We start from the raw sequence: 19591 nt of genomic DNA on the forward strand, positions 1-19591 counted from the left end.
AGAGAGAAGAGACAGAGAATGTATTAGCCCAACCCAATCGTATAATATATAATCATCTCCATAGAGTCCCACTTAAAGTGACAAAATTCTAGCGCATGACAGCTAATAAACCTCATAAAACTACGCCAATACGTACAGCTAATACACATAATATACTTACATACACACAACACAACACAAAACGCACACTCAAATTTTAACCCATTAATTATATCAAATCAAAATCAAATCTTTCTTCCTTCTGCATCTCAATTCTCAATTTTAATTATTATTATTATTATTATTCTTAATCTTCTTTTTCTTTTTTTCAATCGAGGAAACGGAAACAAAGTTTTGTGATTTTGTTTTTGGATTTCAATTTTTTTCTGATTTGATTAATCAAATGTAGAGTGCGGCGACACTGGAGAGACTGAGTTTACCGTTTTTCAAAATTACATAATTCTTTTTCTTTTCCAGAATTTCGTATTGTGGGCGGAAACCATCTATGGCTTCGAGCTTCAGTCCTTCATGGAGCCCCGGCAATGGTGGTGCTGTTGGTGGCAGTTCGAGGTTCCAGTTGGGTGGACTCGGCGGTGTCTCCAGGCTAAGATCTTCCTCCCATAAAAAGCCTCCGGAGCCACTGCGTCGAGCCGTAGCCGATTGTCTTTCCTCGTCTTCTTCCTCGGCTTCCTCATCTCACCATGGCACCACTTCCTTCACTGTTCTTCTCACAGAGGCTTCCAGAACACTACGGGTTCGTGATTTTTTTTTTTCGTTTCATATTTGCTTTTCGTGTTTTGGTGGGTATAACATTTTAGATCTTTTGTTATGGCCTTTTAGGTAATTGCGTTTTAATTCGGTATATGTATTTGCAATTGGCGAAAATTTGATTAATTGGGCAGATTTACTTTTCTTGTTGACTCAAGCAAAAGATACAAATGTATGTGTGTGCGGTGGGGATGGGGATTCTGTTACATATTTTGTGAGTATTTTTTTAATTTTTTTTATTGAAGAGATTACTTAGGGTCAGCACTCTGCAATTTGTTCATAATTGATGAACTCATTCCCTATATTAATTAGCATTGTTTTTGAGAATTTATACCTTTTTGTTTGTTTTAGTCCTTTGAACTTTGAGGTGAATTTATAATTTGGAAACAATTTCTTCTTGATTGAAAACCAGGACTTGTTATATTTTTCGCAAATTTATTTCTCTTTTGACTTAGTTCTTCCTGTAGTGGCTGTTTAGATTTCTCATAAGTAGTGTATTTGAGATGTTGGCTAAAGCTGCCGCATCCTTGAATTTGATTTTTCATGAACTAACAGAGGACTAGCAACACTATAAACTTTTGAACTTAAAATTTTTGTATTGTACTAAAAATGTCTTCATTATGATGGCTTAGTGTTGCTGTAAAACGATGCTCACTTCTTATTGTCCAAATTTTATTGTTTTATGATTATATCTTGATGAATCTCTTTATTCCATGGATCAAAGCCCATATGGTTGAGTTTTATTTTTGCGCAGGTTGGTTGGTTTTTTTTCTTTTCTTTTTTTTGTTATAATAAGATTCATGTTGTATTCTTGCTAATCAATTTACATGAGTTTTAATATCTAATGTCGCTACCCCTCTTATACATGACAGGACTATTTAGCTTCACCTTCTACAATAGACTTAGCTTACAATGTGATTTTAGAACATACCATCGCAGAGAGGGAGCGCAGGTAACTTTAACATTTGGGCAGTTCTATGTTAGTGACATGAATTGAGATGATCTGTTTGCATGCTATTTTACATTATAAACTTCCAAGTGGCTTCACCTTTCATTTTCTGTTATTAAACAGTTTTTATTAAACAGTTTTTATTTTTTGGTCAATTTAAGAATCTGTGAAGTAATTCACATGCTGAGAGCATTAGTTTGCTGATAGAATGGTTTGAGAGAACTGTTGGCTGATAAAATATCAATTATTAGATAACCAGTTCAAAAGGATTAGGTCCTTTATAATTTTTTTTGTTAGTTTATGGAAACTTGAGAATTGGTAACTGTTTGCAATTAAACACAAAAGATTGCTGGATGTCTTGAGTGGCCATTTTGACATCCTTTAAAATGCCACTGAGGAGATGAGCCTTGTTGTCCCATCTGAAGCAGGCCTAGATATTTGGTCTTGCCTGAAAGATCGTGTAAAGTATTGCAATTTAGAAAATTGAACAGGAAAATTAACAAAGATAAAACTTAAGAGTGTAGAGAGTTAGTATAGTTTATGTAACGAGGTTTCATATTTGAAATTGACTTTAATAATATAACTATAGCTGAATTTAATGCATAAGTACATTTCTCAGGCAAGCAATCATAATTTATTCATGATATCATAATCATAACTAAATCTAAACCTCCAGAAGTTGGGTAACCTTAAAGAGTGAGGAGTGAATACCTAAGATGTTTACCAATTAGCCAAAAACAGAATCCTATATGACGTACTCTTCGAAGCAAATATAAAGAAAAAGTAAGCTGAACAAATTAGCAAGAAAGTGCCCACAGCAGACCAGTTAATTGCTTTTCAACAATGGTGATTAAACTGTTTAAGTATCATCCATTAGTAAAATAATTATTAATCAAGGGGTGATAAATCATTGTGAACATGCAGAAGTGAAGAGAAAGTAGACCTAACTAGTAACAGATGAAAGGGTTGGGATAACGGGAGAGGGCATGGGTTTGAACCCAACACCTCTAAGTTAATATGTAAATTGTAATACCACTATGGTAGACTAAAAAAACTAGTAACAAATGAAAGTGGAAAATTCATAGATAACTGTTTGTTTTTTCCTCTAAAAGATGACAGTAGTTAAATGTCTAGGACTGACTCCTCCCAAGTTTATTGAGAGTCCTCACTTTTGGCTGAGGAAAATTGTGGTAACATGAGAACAAGGGATAACCTGCTAATTGTTTTTGAGAACAGGAGTCCTTACTATCACAAACATTTCTTTTTGAGAACCAGTAAAGGTGTAACTATTACTAATTGTTTTTAAATATATCATGTACATTTTGGAAGTACAATCACAAAAGTTTTTAGCTTTTAGCTTTCAGTAGCTGATTTTAGTTCCTCACTTTGCCCTCAATTTTACTCTTTTGCGACTCATTGCTTTAAATTTTATGGCTAAACTATTGCGTATGTAGTTTTAGGCATTATAATATGGTCTTTCTTTAGCAGATCTATCATACATTTTTACATGTAGAGCGTCACAAGTGTACAGTTGCGAATTACTTTCTGTTTTGGTTTAGCTCTAGGATTAAGTGATTATACATTGGGAAATGATCATAACATTGCAAACTTTTCCCTAATGCTGCTTTTTATTTGCATCAGCCCTGCAGTTGTTTCAAGATGTGTGGCACTTTTGAAACGCTACCTACTACGGTAAGTTGTTTATATTTGCTCAATTTTCAACCACATGGAGTTTGTTTGCATGCATGTGTATACAATTGTGGTTGTGTGTATTAATCAAGTATTAGTGAGATTAGGTTTGTGGTTTGCGTGCATGTATTCACTTGCTCTTGTGTGCGATTCTGTTTATGTGCTTGTATGGATAAAAAATCATTCTTCTATCAAAAAGTTAGAGCTCCTACTGGTGTGGAAAAAGAACTTTAGCTGAAGCAATTAAAATTAACTGATAATTTATTGTGGATTCTAATGCCACATGTAAATTCTGATTTGTATCATTAAATAAGGAAGGTCTGTTTGTCCATGTTTCGTCACAAGATTAGTATAAGAAGCTTTTAGTTTCAATTTTAAGCTTATTTTGAATATTTATTTTATTCACATTATCCTTAAGCAGATACAAACCCAGTGAGGAGACATTACTCCAGGTAGATCGGTTTTGTGTGAACATAATTTCTGAGTGTGACACTAGTCCAATCCGAAGATTGCCTCCACGAGCTTCAATTCAACAATCAGGTTCATCGACAGCATCTACAAATACATCTCCTTTGCCTGTTTCCAGTTTTACTTCTGGAGCTCTTGTAAAGTCATTAAATTATGTTCGTTCCTTAGTGTCCCAACATATTCCAAAGCGGCTATTCCAACCAGCTGCTTTTGCTGGAGCCCCTTCAGCTTCGAGGCAGGCACTTCCAACTCTGTCATCTTTATTAAGTAAATCTTTTAACTCCCAATTAAGCCCTGCCCATAGTGCTGAACCTTCAGAGAATAAAGATATCACGAGTTTATCTCTTTCGAACTCATCAAACATTGAAAAGATTGATGGAACAGATGATTCTGAATACATTGCAAATGATGTTCTCAAATGGCGGTGGCACGGGGAATGTCAGTCATCATTTTTGCTAACTGATAGGTAATGATCAAATTGGTCAGCCTTTTTTCACTCTTCAGGCGACAATTTCTCTCCATTTTAGTGCAGTTTTTATCTCATGTTTAAGTTTTATTTTATTTTGTTTCCTTAAAGTTTTTCCTTTAAAGTGAGTAATAATGTGTTCCCTGATACAACCAGTGACCGTGCTATAAATTCTCAAGACATGAGGGCCCGGAATTTTATAGAAGTAGGTGCAGCAGCTTTACTTGTGGGTGACATCGATGCCAAAATGAAAGGCCAACCTTGGAAATATTTCGGAACTGCTGATATGCCGTATCTTGATCAACTGCTGCAGCCTTCACCAGTAACAACAATCACAGATTCTGCCTCTGCTCGTCCTCACTTAAGAGCAATAACTTCATCTAAACGCATCAGAGCAGGACCTCAGCATATATGGCATGTTCTCCCCTATGAAATAATTGTCAATTTTTCGTAATGACATCTTGATGAACTTTATTTGCTATTCACATTTTGCTTTTTTTTTTTTTTCCCTTACCCATTTGTTTCTAGATTTATCCTTCTGCACGAGTGCATGTGACATGATTTAAGTTGCCATTCACCCAACTAACAGATTATAGAGCACCTGCAGATATATCTAATTCTGTGTCGTGATTAAGACCTGTTGATATTACTTATTGAAGATTTTGAACTTTCTAAAGCCATCATTATGGATTCTTAAATGAGAACCCTGAGCTGCGTACTAAATTTAATATGTCTGCTTAAGTAAATTGAATTAAAGCAGAGTATATCTCAGGCTGAGTTGAAATTTTTAGTGGAAGTATTTACATAATATATTAAGAACGGGGAAATTAATTTTGCACAAGGTAGTGGGTTGGGATATGGAGACATTGTTGTGATAATGTATTATCTGTATTTTGAAACTTCATTTGAGCAGAAAAAACTTTGATTGCTATTTGAATCAAGTTTTAAATTCCAGGGAGGATTCTCCAGCGAGCACCTTCCGTCCGCGGGCTAGACAATTATTCCAATATCGTCACTACAGGTAACAAGCTGGGCTCCCTTCGATTATGATCCTAACATATTTTTTTTTAGTAAGAAACAGCCAAACACCTTCTTGACACTTTTAGCAATTCTATTTCTTCATTTTAACTTTTTAATTAATTGTCTGAAAAAAACTCAATCAGGATACAGATTATTATTCTTTAATTCTAGACTCATAGTTAGTGCGTGAGTATTCCATTTTAAAAGTAAAAATAGTGGAACTGTAACTCACTCCAATTCAAAGTTCCAATGTCAGTGAACCACATTTAAGACTTTTTCTTTCAAACTTACTCTCTCTCTCTTTTTCCAGAATTATTTAAAAGCAAATTATATATTCAAATTTAAGAAGTTAATATATCATTTCTTTTCTTTCCAATCCATATTATACACCAAACACAAGTTAATATTAAGCTTTCAATCTAATCCATATTGATGCATCTATCCAATTCTGAACACCAGATAGAACCTCTATGCTTTATATTTGTAGTCATATTCCAATAACTGAGAAAAGATGGTGGTAGAAGTTAGTTTCAGTTTATTGTTGAAGGACAGTTTCTTAACATGATAATATTTATTTAGTGGTAAAGTTGTTTGTTATCTTTGATCTGCTAATCTATTACTCATTAAGTGGCTTGGATTGATCAGTGAGCAACAGCCTTTGCGATTGAACCCTGCTGAGGTATCTGAGGTCATTGCTGCAGTTTGCTCTGAGACATCTTCATCTTCATCAAATGCTAATGTCATGACAGTATCAACTAGATTAAATAGTCACAGTGGAAAACCATCAATGGATGTTGCCGTGAGCGTCCTTGTTAAACTCATCATTGACATGTATGTTTTGATGCATTTGGCAACTGTTATTTCCTAATATTTTCTATACCATGCAAGTATTTTAAAGGTGTATTCTGTAACACTTCTTCTTATACCCATGCACACTTTTATTAATGGATGCATGTTTAAGTACATATGTCTATCTTATACAAACATGTCTAAAATTTTGTATTTGCAAGTTATATCAAATACATGCTGCTACTTTTTGTGATATCTTATCTTATCTTTTTCTTTTTTCTTTCCAGACAAGTTCTTTTGACTTAATAGTTAGTTGAATGTTGGAATTCTTGGCAAATTATTATAATAATAAGACTTACTTTCTTGCTGGAGCATATGGTGTTGACTTCAGATTTTAGACAACCTTATTTTAAATAATGCTTAGACCATTTTATACGCTATGTCATGCGCTTTTAGCAGTTCTTGTGGTGGATCAACATTCAAAGACTCTACAAAACTACTACTTGAGATTATTTGATATAATGACTGTAACATTATTAATTTTTATTGCTGTAACTGTATAAACTTTTACATCATTCTCTTATTGTGTACTAAGTTAGAGAGTTCTGTGTGGGTCTTCATCTAAAGAATGCAACTTGGATTGCAGGTTTACCTAGTCTTTAGGTTGAACAAAAGGGCACTAAAATTTATTTTTGTAGGTATGTTTCGGATTCTGGGACTGCGGCTCCTTTCACATTGTTTATGCTGGAGGTGATATTTCAGTTCCATGTTTGTACGTAGTGGTTTGTCTATTTATATATTTGTTTTGCTTGTGCAATTTTGAAAAGCTATTTGAATTTTTTTCAGGAAATGCTCAATTCTCCAAAAACAGCTTGTAGATCTCGTGCATTTGATTTGATTTTGAACCTTGGTGTTCATGCTCAATTGCTAGAGCCAATGATGACTGAAAGCACATCCACAATTGAAGAAGAGTATTCACAGGAATCATACTTTGACAGTGAAGCTAAACTTGCACTTCAAGGAAAAGTGAAAACTGATGCTCTTAAGATGGGGGCTTGCTCAGCTATTCATAATTTTGAGTCTTGGATTTTGAACATTTTATATGAGATACTGCTTCTTCTTGTTCAGGTATTATTGCTTTTCATATCTTGCATGGAAACACCAGTATTAGAGAAAAGAGATACCCTGGTTGTTATAGATGACATCACATAAGAAACAATTTTGTGCTCAATATTACTTTGTATTGCTTTTGCATGGAATCATGAATTAACTAAATCTTGTACTATTCGAAGAGTTGTTACTGCTGATGTAGTCACAAGAATCTAAGTGGAAGTGTTAAAGAAATATAAATCTGATTCTGAAGATTGTTTCTTCTCTCTCACCTGGATTGGACTTTCACTTGACCAAAATACGTTATATATGTAGATTTCTATATAGTATCTTGGAGGAGGTTCATGATATAGGTTGATGAGTGAATGAAGGTGACAATTGCCTGTGTATTGAGAAGACTTGTTTTGCAGAGTAACAATTTATTACAAAGCATTAATTGTTTGGATTGAAACCAAGGAAGGCACTTGAAGATTGAGTTTGCATGTATATTGAGAAAACTTGTCTCGCAAATAACAATTTATTACAAAACATTTAATGTTTGGATTGAAACCAAGGAAGGCACTTGAAGATTGAGTAGGCATTGTAAATTGGTGATAAATCTTATAGGCCAAGAAGGCTTTGGCTTTCAAAAACAATAGTTATTTTCAAAGAAGTTGTTTCATTTAATTTTTTTTATGTGTTTATGCAGTTTTGGTCAATATTTCTCATCATTTTCTTATCCTTATCTATCCTTTGTTGTATTTTGCAGATAGAAGAAAAGGAAGAATCTGTTTGGGCTTCTGCATTAAGCTGTTTACTATATTTTGTCTGTGATAGAGGAAAAATCTTGAGAAACAGGTTGAATGGTCTTGACATAAGGGTAAGTTGTTTCACCTTTCTTTTACTCTCTTTCCTTTACCCAAATCCCAATAATTCAGGGTGGTTCTTAGTTTTCAACCTTTATTTATTTTGTATTTCAGTTTCAGGGTTTTTTTTATACTAGGTGATTGTTACGTGCCAAGCCACGTAGTGTTAATTTAATTTAATATTTTAGTTTTTTATTTTAATTAATAATTAAAATAGTATAATTATTTGAACGATTTGTTTTATAAAAATAAAATATGTGTCAGTATATTTAGTAAGTAAAACATATTTGTGTTATAATAATGTATGTTATTAATAGTAAAATGTACATTAATTTTCTAATTGAAAAAAGTTCTATTATCTCATTTCATATCTAATAATAGCTACACAACTATATATTTATATACTTTCACATTCTTTGCAAATTACTAATAAGCACCAATAATATTTTCATATTCTAATATTTTTCAACCTTCTCCTCTTGGTAGTAAAATTAAAAATAAAACTAAAAATAAGCACAAACATATAAGGTAAATACTAATTACAGCCCATTTCATTTTTTTTTATTATTATTTTTTTAAGCCCAAGCCCAAAAATCTCTAAGCCAACACAATCAATCTTCTTTTATATTATCTTTTCTAGATGTTTTATCTATATTTTTCTTTTTTAAAAAATAAATAAAAAAATTATTAATATTCTCCCAAGATAGGTTTGTTAGAGAGATATGTGGCTAAGATGATTTTTTTAATTTAAAAAGAGATTATTAATATTTAAAAGATTGTTTATTTAAAAGATTGTTTAATTTTTTGGGTTTAATTATTGGGTTTATTTTTTAACGGGAGATCAAACCTAATCGTTAAATTTAACAGAATATTCTTTTATTTTTAAGTATATTCTGTTAAACCAAGAATATTAAACTAAGAAATGCCGTTAGATAGACACTTTTAATATATAAAGATATTTAATTGATTAAGGGATGACAGCTAATGTTAAATCATGAGATCTTCCAAGAAAGGAAAAGGTGCAAGCTATAAAGTGGTGATAATAAAAAGAATTAATGAAAGATTATCAATTTTTACATTGCTTATTCACTGGGGATGTTGGTAAGAAGAAGGAGAATATCAGAGTGGAATGTGGGTATTTTTGCAATCATTTGGACCATATGGTTTAGAAAGAAATAATAGTCTTCAATGATATGGAAGCGAAAGCTTGTGTTATTTGGGATAGAGTTAAGTTTGGGTGGCTATATGGTTTTCAACACTAACTAAGGATATTAGTGTTTTTCCTTTTCCTATGCTACTCAATGGTTGGTCATTATAGTTGTGATTTGATACTAAGCTATAATGACAACATTTGTTTCTTATTAGAAGTGAAAAAAAGACTTGGTTGAACAAGTTGCTGATGTATATTTGGCCATATCTTTATGCCAGTTCTTATCTGTATTCTAAAATATAGAGCTTAAGAGAAAATTTCAACCTTGGGTATTTCTTGTCCTATATCTTCTATATCAATTTTATATATTACCTTCATGTCAACAAACCTTGTGCTGATTAAGCTTATTACGTATTTTCAGGTTATTAAGGCACTTCTAGAAATTAGTAGGAAGAATTCTTGGGCAGAAGTAGTTCACTGCAAACTTATTTCTATGTTGGCAAACATGTTTTATCATGTCTCTGAAGGACAATCAGTGGCAGCAAGTCCCCCGTTGTTCCTTGTAGAACAGATTGATCTGATTGGTGGAATTGAGTTCATTTTTCTCGAGGTATGCTGATTATGTGTTGGTCAGATAAGCTTAATCACAGATTTAAAGACACCTTGTAATGAGGGTACTATAATTACATTTAACTATGGATGTTATTCTTATTGTTGTGTTGGGTTTTCCTATACCTAAGGTTATGAAAGAAACCTCAATTATAAGAAATTTGTGTTTACATGAGCATACCTTATGGGTTCTTTGCGCTTACTAAGTTTTGGGTGTAAGATATTTAGTTTTTTAAACTTTTCAAGAGAACTTGCAAGCAATGTTTTTTATCTGATGCTTTATGGAAGTTAATGAAATGATCATGCTCTGTTGGTGCAGTATACCCTTGCAACCTCAAGGGAAGAGAGGAGAAGTCTGTATTTGGTCCTTTTTGACTTTGTTCTGCACGGAGTAAATGAAACCTATACATGTACAGGGGGCACGGAGTATAGTGACGATGAGATACAGCCTCTTGCAGCTCTGCTTTCTCTAGCAGATGCACCTGAGGCTTTTTATATTTCTGTAAAGCTCGGGGTTGAGGGTATTGGAGAGATTTTGAGGAGATCAGTTTCTGCTACATTGTCCAGATATCCCAACAGTGATCGATTAAACACGGTAATGTCTCAGAAGTGTTGTTTATGGCAGGTTTAGTTGTCTTCTAATTATTATAAAAGAGCTATTATTCTTTTGTTTATTTTTAATATATATTTTTTATTCCAGCCATTACTACTGTGAGAGTAGTGGATGCAAATGTGTCCAATCAATATTTAAATTAATTTGACTGTAAATTATATCATTACATTTCCTATAAATTCTGACAAACGAAAAATTCATGCCATTATTAGACTTAGGATGGTAGGTTGGCTAATAGTAACTATTAGAGATTTTCAGACTACTCTTTTTGCTAACAAATTTTTGTTTATTATGTGGCTTCTATTACTTTTCGCTTCTGACTGGTTTTTAAATGGATTGCTGTTATTCTTCATCTTCATAGACTTGTGTCCTTTTCATTTCTAGAATTCAATTTAATGCAACAATCTATCAAATGTTAATGCTATCTGAAGTTCAATTGACTTTGCAGCTACTGGAGATTGTAACAGAGAAATTTGATACCATTATAAGTTCATATACTCATTTGGACAATGAGTTTTCCCATATGCTCCAGACAACAAAATCTTACAAGCTCTTGCAGAGCATTGAAGGCGAAGTTCTGAGAAATGGTATTGACTTGAATGTATCACACGCATGGGCCACTTTACATTCCCTGCTTCATTCAGAAAGAATTGCTTATCGGCAGAATGGATATGTTTGGTTGGGGGATTTGCTTATTGCTGAAATTCGTGTGGAAAGGAACGCAATATGGTCAAATATAAAAACCCTGCAGAATAACATTGCCCGTGCAGGTGTTCATGATGCATCAGTTGCTTCAGATGTCCCTTTATCCATTTGGCTGATGTGCGGCCTTCTGAAATCAAGACACAATGTTATCAGATGGGGATTTCTGTTTGTTCTAGATAGGCTTCTTATGAGATGTAAATTTTTGCTAGATGAGAATGAAATGCAGCATTCAAATGGTAGTGATACTGGGAATGTACACAGGGATAGTCGCCTTGAGAAAGCTAATGCAGTGATAGATGTAATGAGCAGTGCCTTGACCCTTGTCTACCAGTTCAATGAAACCGACCGCATCAATATTTTGAAGGTAATCTCTGAAAAAATTACGAAATCGTCCAAATAGGCATAGCTGAAATCTTTTGAAAAAGCTTTGGGGTATTCAATAGAATAAAGGGGTAATAGTATATAGATTGTGTACAGATAGGTTCTGTTTTTGCACTTGCTCTTTTATTTTATATGTTAAGAGTGTTAAAATGCTTACATGATCAAATTGTTATTCTTGTGAACGTTCGTTTGAAAATTCATAACGTGCAATCATTTTGTTTTGGCTCAATAGTGCTGGAAGCTGATGAACTGATTGAAACCTGAGTTCCGTTATGAATTTATTTTAATAATTTATGGCTAAATTCAACATGATGAGTAGCTTGTTCTCTGGCTGTGTTTCACCTTTGTGATAACCCCTTCCCATATGTAAAAGTAAAGTGCAACTTTTCTAATTTCCCATATATTTTTTCTGGAAGCCATTACAGAAAACCTTTTGACAAGCTTTTGCATATGTTTATCATCCTTACAATCTATTATCTCATTACTGATTATATGCAGATGTGTGACATCGTATTCTCCCAATTGTGCTTGAGAGTCCCTTTGGCAACTGCAATGCCATTCGGAGATGACTTGCACCATGGCAGAGTTCTTGGTTGCATGGAAGAAAATAAAAAATTTGATGTAAATGAGCTTGTGTCTCAATCAGAGAAGTCTTCTGATTGTTGTATAGAAGTTGACAGTAGATCCATCCACAGTAACAACTATCCTCTTGATTATGAGACAGCTTCAATGGCGGCACTGCTTCTTCAGGGACAGGCTGTCATTCCCATGCAGTTAGTTTCACGCGTACCTGCTGCTTTGTTCTATTGGCCTTTAATTCAACTTGCTGGTGCAGCAACAGACAATATTGCATTGGGTGTAGCTGTTGGTAGCAAAGGAAGAGGGAACCTGCCTGGTGCTACTTCAGATATTCGATCAGCTCTTCTGTTGCTTCTAATTGGTAAATGCACTGCAGATTCTGCTGCTTTCCTAGAAGTTGGTGGCGAAGATTTTTTTAGGTGACTTTCTATTTCACTGTTCCTAGTGAATGAATTTTTATGCTCTCTTTTGTTCTTTCGCATATCAAAGGGTTTCTTTTTTCCTAACTGCATTGCAGGGAACTTTTGGATGACACAGATTCAAGGGTTGCATATTATTCTTCAGCTTTTCTTTTGAAGGCAAGAGTTTGTCTTTTCCAGTTGATTAATTGTTATGCAAATTAAATTTATATGTTTGCTAATTATTCAAGGCTTGTATATTGCAGCGCATGATGACAGAAAAACCAGAAAAATATCAACACATGCTTCAAAATCTTGTTGTCAGAGCTCAACAGGTAGGATTCTGCAGGATTTATAACCATACAGGGCTGGAAAAAAATACCCAGTATAAAAAAGATAGGATATTTATTTATTTATTTGTTATTGTTCTGGATTGTTTATAAACTTACACACTGGTAGAAAGTTACCATGTTTAAATGTAAATAATAAAACTTACTAACCATAAAGCAAGCCAAATTTTTGTAACAGTCTTGTTGCAGGATGTTCTAATTGAATTGAACCTGCTCACTGTTTCCTGATGAACCTAATTTATTAAGTTATTAAGTTAATAAATATGAATGTCAATATTTTTAATCTATACTTTCTCTGTTCTTGTAGAAAAGTTAGATCTGCAATGGATCAATGCAGACCTTCATTTTGCTTTCATAACTCTAGTAGCTTATGTTATTTTCATGTGAATCATCTGCTTTTGTATAAAAGCATGCTAAAATGCAAACATGTGTGTAATCTACTTATTTATTTACTTTTGTAGAGTAACAATGAAAAGCTGTTGGAAAATCCATACCTTCAGATGCGAGGGATCCTACAGCTGGCAAATGATCTAGGGAGTGGGTTATAGTCTAGTTGTGCAATGTGTTGGATATTATTTTTCTTTGAGTTGGATTCAATACATGGCTTAGTAGCTTCCTATCATGACTACTGATGCTCTTCCTTTAGTAACAAACATTATATCTTCCAAGTTTGAAATATGTAGCTGGGATACGAATGAACGGTTTCTGTGAAGCACGAAGTGCTGACCTGGATTGGGAAGATACTTTACTCTTTCTAAACACTTTTTTTTTTGAGTTGAATGAATGTGGTGCTGACGGAGAAATAATAACAAAAAGAGTAGACCATCACGAGGACTGCTCAGGTGTTTGTTGATACGGAAATTTATTTAGGGTCATTGCCTGTGGGTTTCAGAATCGATTTTTCTGGAGAATGGTGACTACACTGACATCTGCTTCCAAGTTTCCACATCTACTCTGTACATTTGTGTGTTGATTTGTGATGGAACTCCTTTGTGTTGAAATCTATGAAGTTTCGTATTCAACTGAAGGTTCAGGAAGATAGTAATTAGAAGTGTTGACTTAGAACAACCAGTAGTAGTCTTCTTTTAATGGATGATGCAAGTCAAGAGCTTCAGCATTTCTTGAGGTACAACTGTTTATTAACATCCAAACTTCTATATTCAAAAGCTATTGTGTGTATCACTTACTTTAACATCCACTTGCATCAATTATATGATTTTCATGTTTTCTCGTGACTGATTAGTTATTTAGTCTACTTGCACATTTGAAGACAATCTAATTATTCATTTTCTCATGAATTTATTAGTATTTTCTGTTTTAATGTGACAGCAGTTGGTAGCCATTGCATTTGCATACAGACTTTATTGAAGAGTTTCCAAAGATCCATTCTTTGTACAGGATCTGATCTTTTTCCGAGCCTTCGTTTTATTTTGGATTTCTGAAGGTGGCCCTCGTTCTCACTGGTTGTGTAAGTGTAGCTAGATAATTTGAATTTCAAGTTTTTCACCTTGTGGCGATTCACCATCTTGGAATCGGCAAAGACAGAATCATGGTTTTTTTAGGTTTAGTGGCAAAAGTGATGGTGATTGACCATAGATTGGATGACAAACACTCTTTGATACCATTTTTAGGGGCAACCACAAGATGTCGATTTTTAAGGACATCTTCATAGTCTCTTTTATTTTCCTTTTTTTTTTTCTCTTCCTTCCCCTAAAATCTTCATGGTATATTATTGACATTGTAAATATGTGACTATTTTTGGGGTTACTCTTTTATTTATTCTTTTTTCACCATCACAACTAATTGCGATTGTTGTAAAATGCCTACTGAGAAAATTGCTTCATGTATGGCTGTTGAGAAATTTTGTTTAATGTATGACATTCAATGTCATTTTTTCCCTTTCGTCTTCGTCAATTTATTTTAATTTCTTGATGTTAGAAACAATGTCCTCATGACCAGAACAACCCTCGGTTTGAGATATTGAAAGTTTGGCCCCACTTTTGTTTTTTTAACAATATAAAAGGGGAATTGTCAAATAGATTGTCCAATACTATAGAGAAATGTTAAAGGGCACCCGTGGTGCCTAACACCTTCCTATGTGTCAATATCGCTATTGGTCCAACTAAGTATCGGGTCTTATATAATTTAATTAATAACTTTTAAGGAGTATCGCTAGCCAATCACAACGCGACATGTCGAGAAGATGTTAGACACCACTGGTGCCTTATAGCAATGCTCAATACTATAGGATATGTGCAAATATTAGGGATTATAGTACCTTGTATTTTTATTATTACACATAAATATATAAGTTTAAGTTTTGGTTTAATTTTTGACATTTATAATATCTAAATTATATTTTTGAAACTTTTGTAGGTATGTCAATAGTTATGTGGCAATCTCTAACTGGTCTATGTTATTAAATTTTTATTTAAAAATCAATTTAAATACACCAATAAGAAAGTGAACATGGGTAATGACTTGACATTTATTAGCAAGGTCTTCAAAAATATAATTTAAGTATTATTACTATTAAAAAAATAAACTTAAGTATTTATCTGCAACTGAGAGTTACACTTAAGTATTTATGCCCAAATAACTCTATTTTTAATTATATCATTGTATTTCGAAATTGTTAATAAAATTATATTTTTATCATATATTGTAGTTTTAGTGATTTTTTTTTAAAAAAACAATCAGTATTTTTGATACTCAAAGGTTTAAGGTAACTAGAGAAAAATGAGGTTAAATTGAACTATATATATGAGAATAGCTATAAATACGTGTGTGCAATGCCAGTTTGGGCCATATTTTGAAAAACTAGCAATAATATGGGTCGTGCCTTGCCGGCTCATAAAAGTATATGAATTGTGTCGTGCTGCACCAATATTTTAAAGGGTAAGCTTAGCACAACCTGTAAGCTCACATTTTCGATTCTACTTTACTTGGGCCAATCCAATTTCATAAAAGGGTCAGCTTATTTTTTTATGGGAAACTTACAAAAATACTGGAATTTGGGTTCACTTTTACAAAAATACTATCACGCGGAAATTTTTTCAAAAATGTTGTGTTTTTATAAAATAAGAGTGGAACACAAAACAGAACAACTAAAAACAACAGTGAACCAACTAAAAAATAACCGTAGAACAACACTAAAAACTTAACATAGTACACAGTATAAAACTTACATAGTATTTTTTGAAAAAAATTCTGCCCCACAGTAAAAAAGTAAAAAAAATTGAAAATTTTAGTATGTGTAAATAATTTTATATAGGGGTCGAACTCAGATTTTATTTTTTTACTATTTTTTTTATAATTAATGAGTTAATCACTAAATTATATATATTTATAATTTTAATTATTTTTATATAATATTTTATAGATACGTTACATATTATCATATAAAAATTAATTAGAATGATTAACATTTAAATATTTATTAGTAAATATATATGTATCTTTTTATTATTACTGTTATTATATTATTATTAATGTATTTTACTTTTAGATTAGTATATTTGTACTTACGTGACATGCTTTTGAGCTTGTCGTATCGTGTCGTGATTAAACTTATTTTTTTCGTAACGTGTCGTGCCAATTAGCAGTATCATGCCATGTCATGCTCGAGCCCATAATTTTTTGTGTCGGGTCGTGCTCGTGCCTACCGAATTTGTATCAGTTTTGTGTCGTGTTAGAATTCCAGCCGATATTTACAACTCTATTTGATATATTTAACTCATGTTACAAGACAGGTAAAAAAAATATGTTGACTCAATTTTTAGCCAACTACACAGAATCATAAGAACAACAATAAATAATCAAATTAAAAATTAAAAAATGATAGAGCAAAGGAAATAAACAATAAATAACCCTAGGATTTATAAAAGGTTTAGCCCTGGTAATAGTCTTATACTCTTGGGTTTATATTATTTATAAATTTACTATCAAGATCATAAGAAGACTAAGTGATCTTGAGAATAAAGAGAATACAACGTTATTTTGACATAATTTTTGCAAGTAAATTATATTTATGTCGTTACTGATAGCAATGGACAAACCCTTATTTTCTTGATTCCTAAAATTGACAACCCCATCAAGGCTTTAGACTTTTGACCTATTAGTCTTTGTAATGTCTTTTACAAAATTATTACTAAGGCTATGACTAATCGCATGCGAGAGGTGTTGGGTCACATCATTTCGGATGAACAAGGTGTCTTTCTTCCAAATTGTCTTAGTATCGACAATGCTCTTATTAGGTTTAAATGTATCAATGCTTTGAAGAAAAAAAAGAGAGGTGATGGTTTCTGTGCTCTCAAACTTGATATGTTCAAAACATATGGTCGGATCGAGTGGTGTTTCTTGGAGCAGATGATGGTGAAGCTCGGATTTCATGGTGTTTGGATTTGTAAGATTCTTGATTGCATCTCTTCTAAAGAGTACTCTATTTTGTTGAATGGTGAGGTCATTGGCTCAATCACTCCTCAACGTGGGCTTAGATAATGTGATCCTATGTCCCCTTATTTTTTTTACTTTGTGTTGAGGGCCTTTTGAGCTTGGTTAGAAGGGATTGTAAAAACAAGTTGTGGTTTAGGCTTCCTTGTGGTCGAGTAGGGGTGGCAATTCGTGTTCACGGGTCATGTTCGTGTCGTGTCGAGACCCATGTATAACAGGTACATGCTTGACCCAAATACGACCCGTTTAATAACCGTGTCAAAAAATAAAACCTGAACACGACCCGTTTATAAACTGGTTGACACGACACAACCCGTGTAACCCGTTTATAAGCATATTTTGTTTAAACATGTCAACCAATAATACGTTTATAATCCATTTATGACACATTAAAGTACTAAATAATTTTAAATAGATCATTAATGGGTCAATATCGTGTTAGCCATGTCAACCCGAACACGAATTGTTTATTAAACGGGTTAGACAAGTCAACCCGAACACGACCCGAACCCATTTAAGGCAAATCCAAACTTGCTAACTCTCGTGCGAGTTTCGAGTCGTGTTATCGTGTTTGACCTGTTTTGCCAGCCCTAGGTCGGGGCGGCCCTGTTATTTCACACCTATTGTTCGCTAATGATAGTTTGTTCTTTCTCAAGGCTTATGAAGTGTGTTGTGTGAGATTTTGACAACTTTTGAGTTGGTATGGAGCGGCTTCGGGTCAGCTAGTAAACTTTGACAAGTCTGCATTGTGTTTTTAACCCCAGTGTTTTGAGTTCTGATCAAGAAAGTTTGATTGATTTATTGGGAGTGAATGGTGTTGAGTGTCATGAGATTTATTTAGGCCTTCCTTATTTTGCGAGACATAGTAAGACAGGGTTGTTTGACTCCATTCGAGATAGGATCTGGAAGAAGCTTCATGGATGGAAATCAAAATTATTCTCTATGGCGGGGCGTGAGATTTTTATCAAAGCAGTTATCCAGTCAATTCTCATGTATTCTACGAATCTTTTTAGCTTTCGAAAACCTTTATCAAAAATGTCCATCGTATGTGTGCTCAGTTTTGGTGGGGTGAGAATGAAGTGAAAAAAAAAGATGCATTGGTGCACATGGGACAAACTTTGTTTACATAAAGAAGATGGCAGTATGGGTTTTAGAGACCTGCATTTATTTAATCAGGCTCTCTTGGTAAGCAAACTTCTCGCATTTACAATGTCTCTAATTCTTTGGCTGGCCGTGTGTTAAAAGGTCTGTATTTCGAAAGCGGTCCTTTGCGGAGATCAAGAAATCTAAGAGTGGCTCCTTTGAGTGGAAAAATATTTTATGGGGAAAAGAACTTTTTGACTCTTGGGCTGTTTGGCGTGTGGGAAATGGGAAGGACATCACTATTTATTCTGTCAATTGGATCCCTTCTGTGCTGCCATCCATGTTATCTGCGTCTAGTCAACTGATGGTTCTAGTAAGGTGTTAGTGTTAAGGAAAGATATAAGTGATTGGGATAATATGTTGATTCAATCCAATTTCTTGCCCCATGAAGCTGAATATATCCTTTCTATCCCTTGGTCCTCTCATGATGTGCCTGATAAAATAATTTGGAACTTTGAGAATTATGGTTGGTATTCTGTTAAGAGTGGTTATTTGTTTAGCCTTCGCAAATTGGTTATGCCTCATGCTTTTCAATCTGGTGGCGCTTCTGGTTGGCGGAAAAAGATATAGTCCCTTAATCTTCCTCCTAAGATTAAAATCTTTGCTTGGCAAGTGTCACTTAATTGGATCCCCACTAAAATTAATCTTGCACGTCATGGTTTGTTATCTGATGGGCTTTGTCTTTTGTGTGGGTTGGAAGATGAAACTACTCATCATCCTCTTTTGGGGTGCTTTATGTTGGTACATTGTAGGAAACGATGTGAGTTTGCGTTGGGGGATCCTTTTGTTCATTGTGTAGACTTTTTTGATTTCATTCACAAGATTATTGACTCCCTTTTAAAGGAGTTGATTAAATTGGTTATGGTGACTCTATGGAGGATCTGGTTCAAACGTAATAAAATGATCCACAACAACGTTGAGCTGACTCTCGAGCTTACTGTGCATTGGGCTCGTGATTATCTGGGAACGTTTCACAACAAACAGGCCTTGGTGATGGCTCCCATTTGTATGGAGGCGACTGACGTCCCTACTGGTGGGATGGTATCTCGGCATGCCCTTCTCAGATGGTCCCAAAATGGAAACCTCCCTAGCTTGGTGATCTCAAAGTCAATGCAGATGCCACTATCA

At 33.8% G+C, this 19591-nt stretch overlaps 2 protein-coding genes across 3 annotated transcripts; both read left to right on the plus strand.

Moving 5' to 3' along the window:
• Nucleotides 1-73: 73 nt before the first annotated feature.
• On the plus strand, nucleotides 74-14767 carry LOC115704861 (uncharacterized). 2 transcript variants are annotated; one of them, XM_061104182.1, is made up of 18 exons: nucleotides 74-733; nucleotides 1620-1699; nucleotides 3338-3388; nucleotides 3807-4319; nucleotides 4476-4737; nucleotides 5279-5340; nucleotides 5985-6170; nucleotides 6827-6878; nucleotides 6975-7256; nucleotides 7987-8097; nucleotides 9655-9843; nucleotides 10162-10437; nucleotides 10904-11524; nucleotides 12040-12539; nucleotides 12638-12698; nucleotides 12785-12853; nucleotides 13330-13994; nucleotides 14198-14767. In XM_061104182.1, the coding sequence occupies exons 1-17, from the start codon at nucleotides 485-487 to the stop codon at nucleotides 13414-13416; spliced, it is 3651 nt and encodes a 1216-aa protein (XP_060960165.1). In that variant the 5' UTR covers nucleotides 74-484; the 3' UTR covers nucleotides 13417-13994; nucleotides 14198-14767. The 2 variants fall into 2 exon arrangements, with proteins under 2 accessions (XP_060960165.1, XP_060960161.1); XM_061104178.1 differs by having other exon boundaries at nucleotides 14201-14767.
• Nucleotides 14768-17026: 2259 nt separating this feature from the next.
• LOC115703838 (uncharacterized) lies at nucleotides 17027-17368 on the plus strand. Its single transcript, XM_030631068.1, has one exon. It carries the CDS (start codon nucleotides 17027-17029, stop codon nucleotides 17366-17368), a length of 342 nt encoding a protein of 113 aa, XP_030486928.1.
• Nucleotides 17369-19591: the final 2223 nt, after the last annotated feature.

The sequence above is a fragment of the Cannabis sativa genome, chromosome 1 (assembly GCF_029168945.1).
Source record: "Cannabis sativa cultivar Pink pepper isolate KNU-18-1 chromosome 1, ASM2916894v1, whole genome shotgun sequence".
Taxonomy (NCBI): domain Eukaryota; kingdom Viridiplantae; phylum Streptophyta; class Magnoliopsida; order Rosales; family Cannabaceae; genus Cannabis; species Cannabis sativa.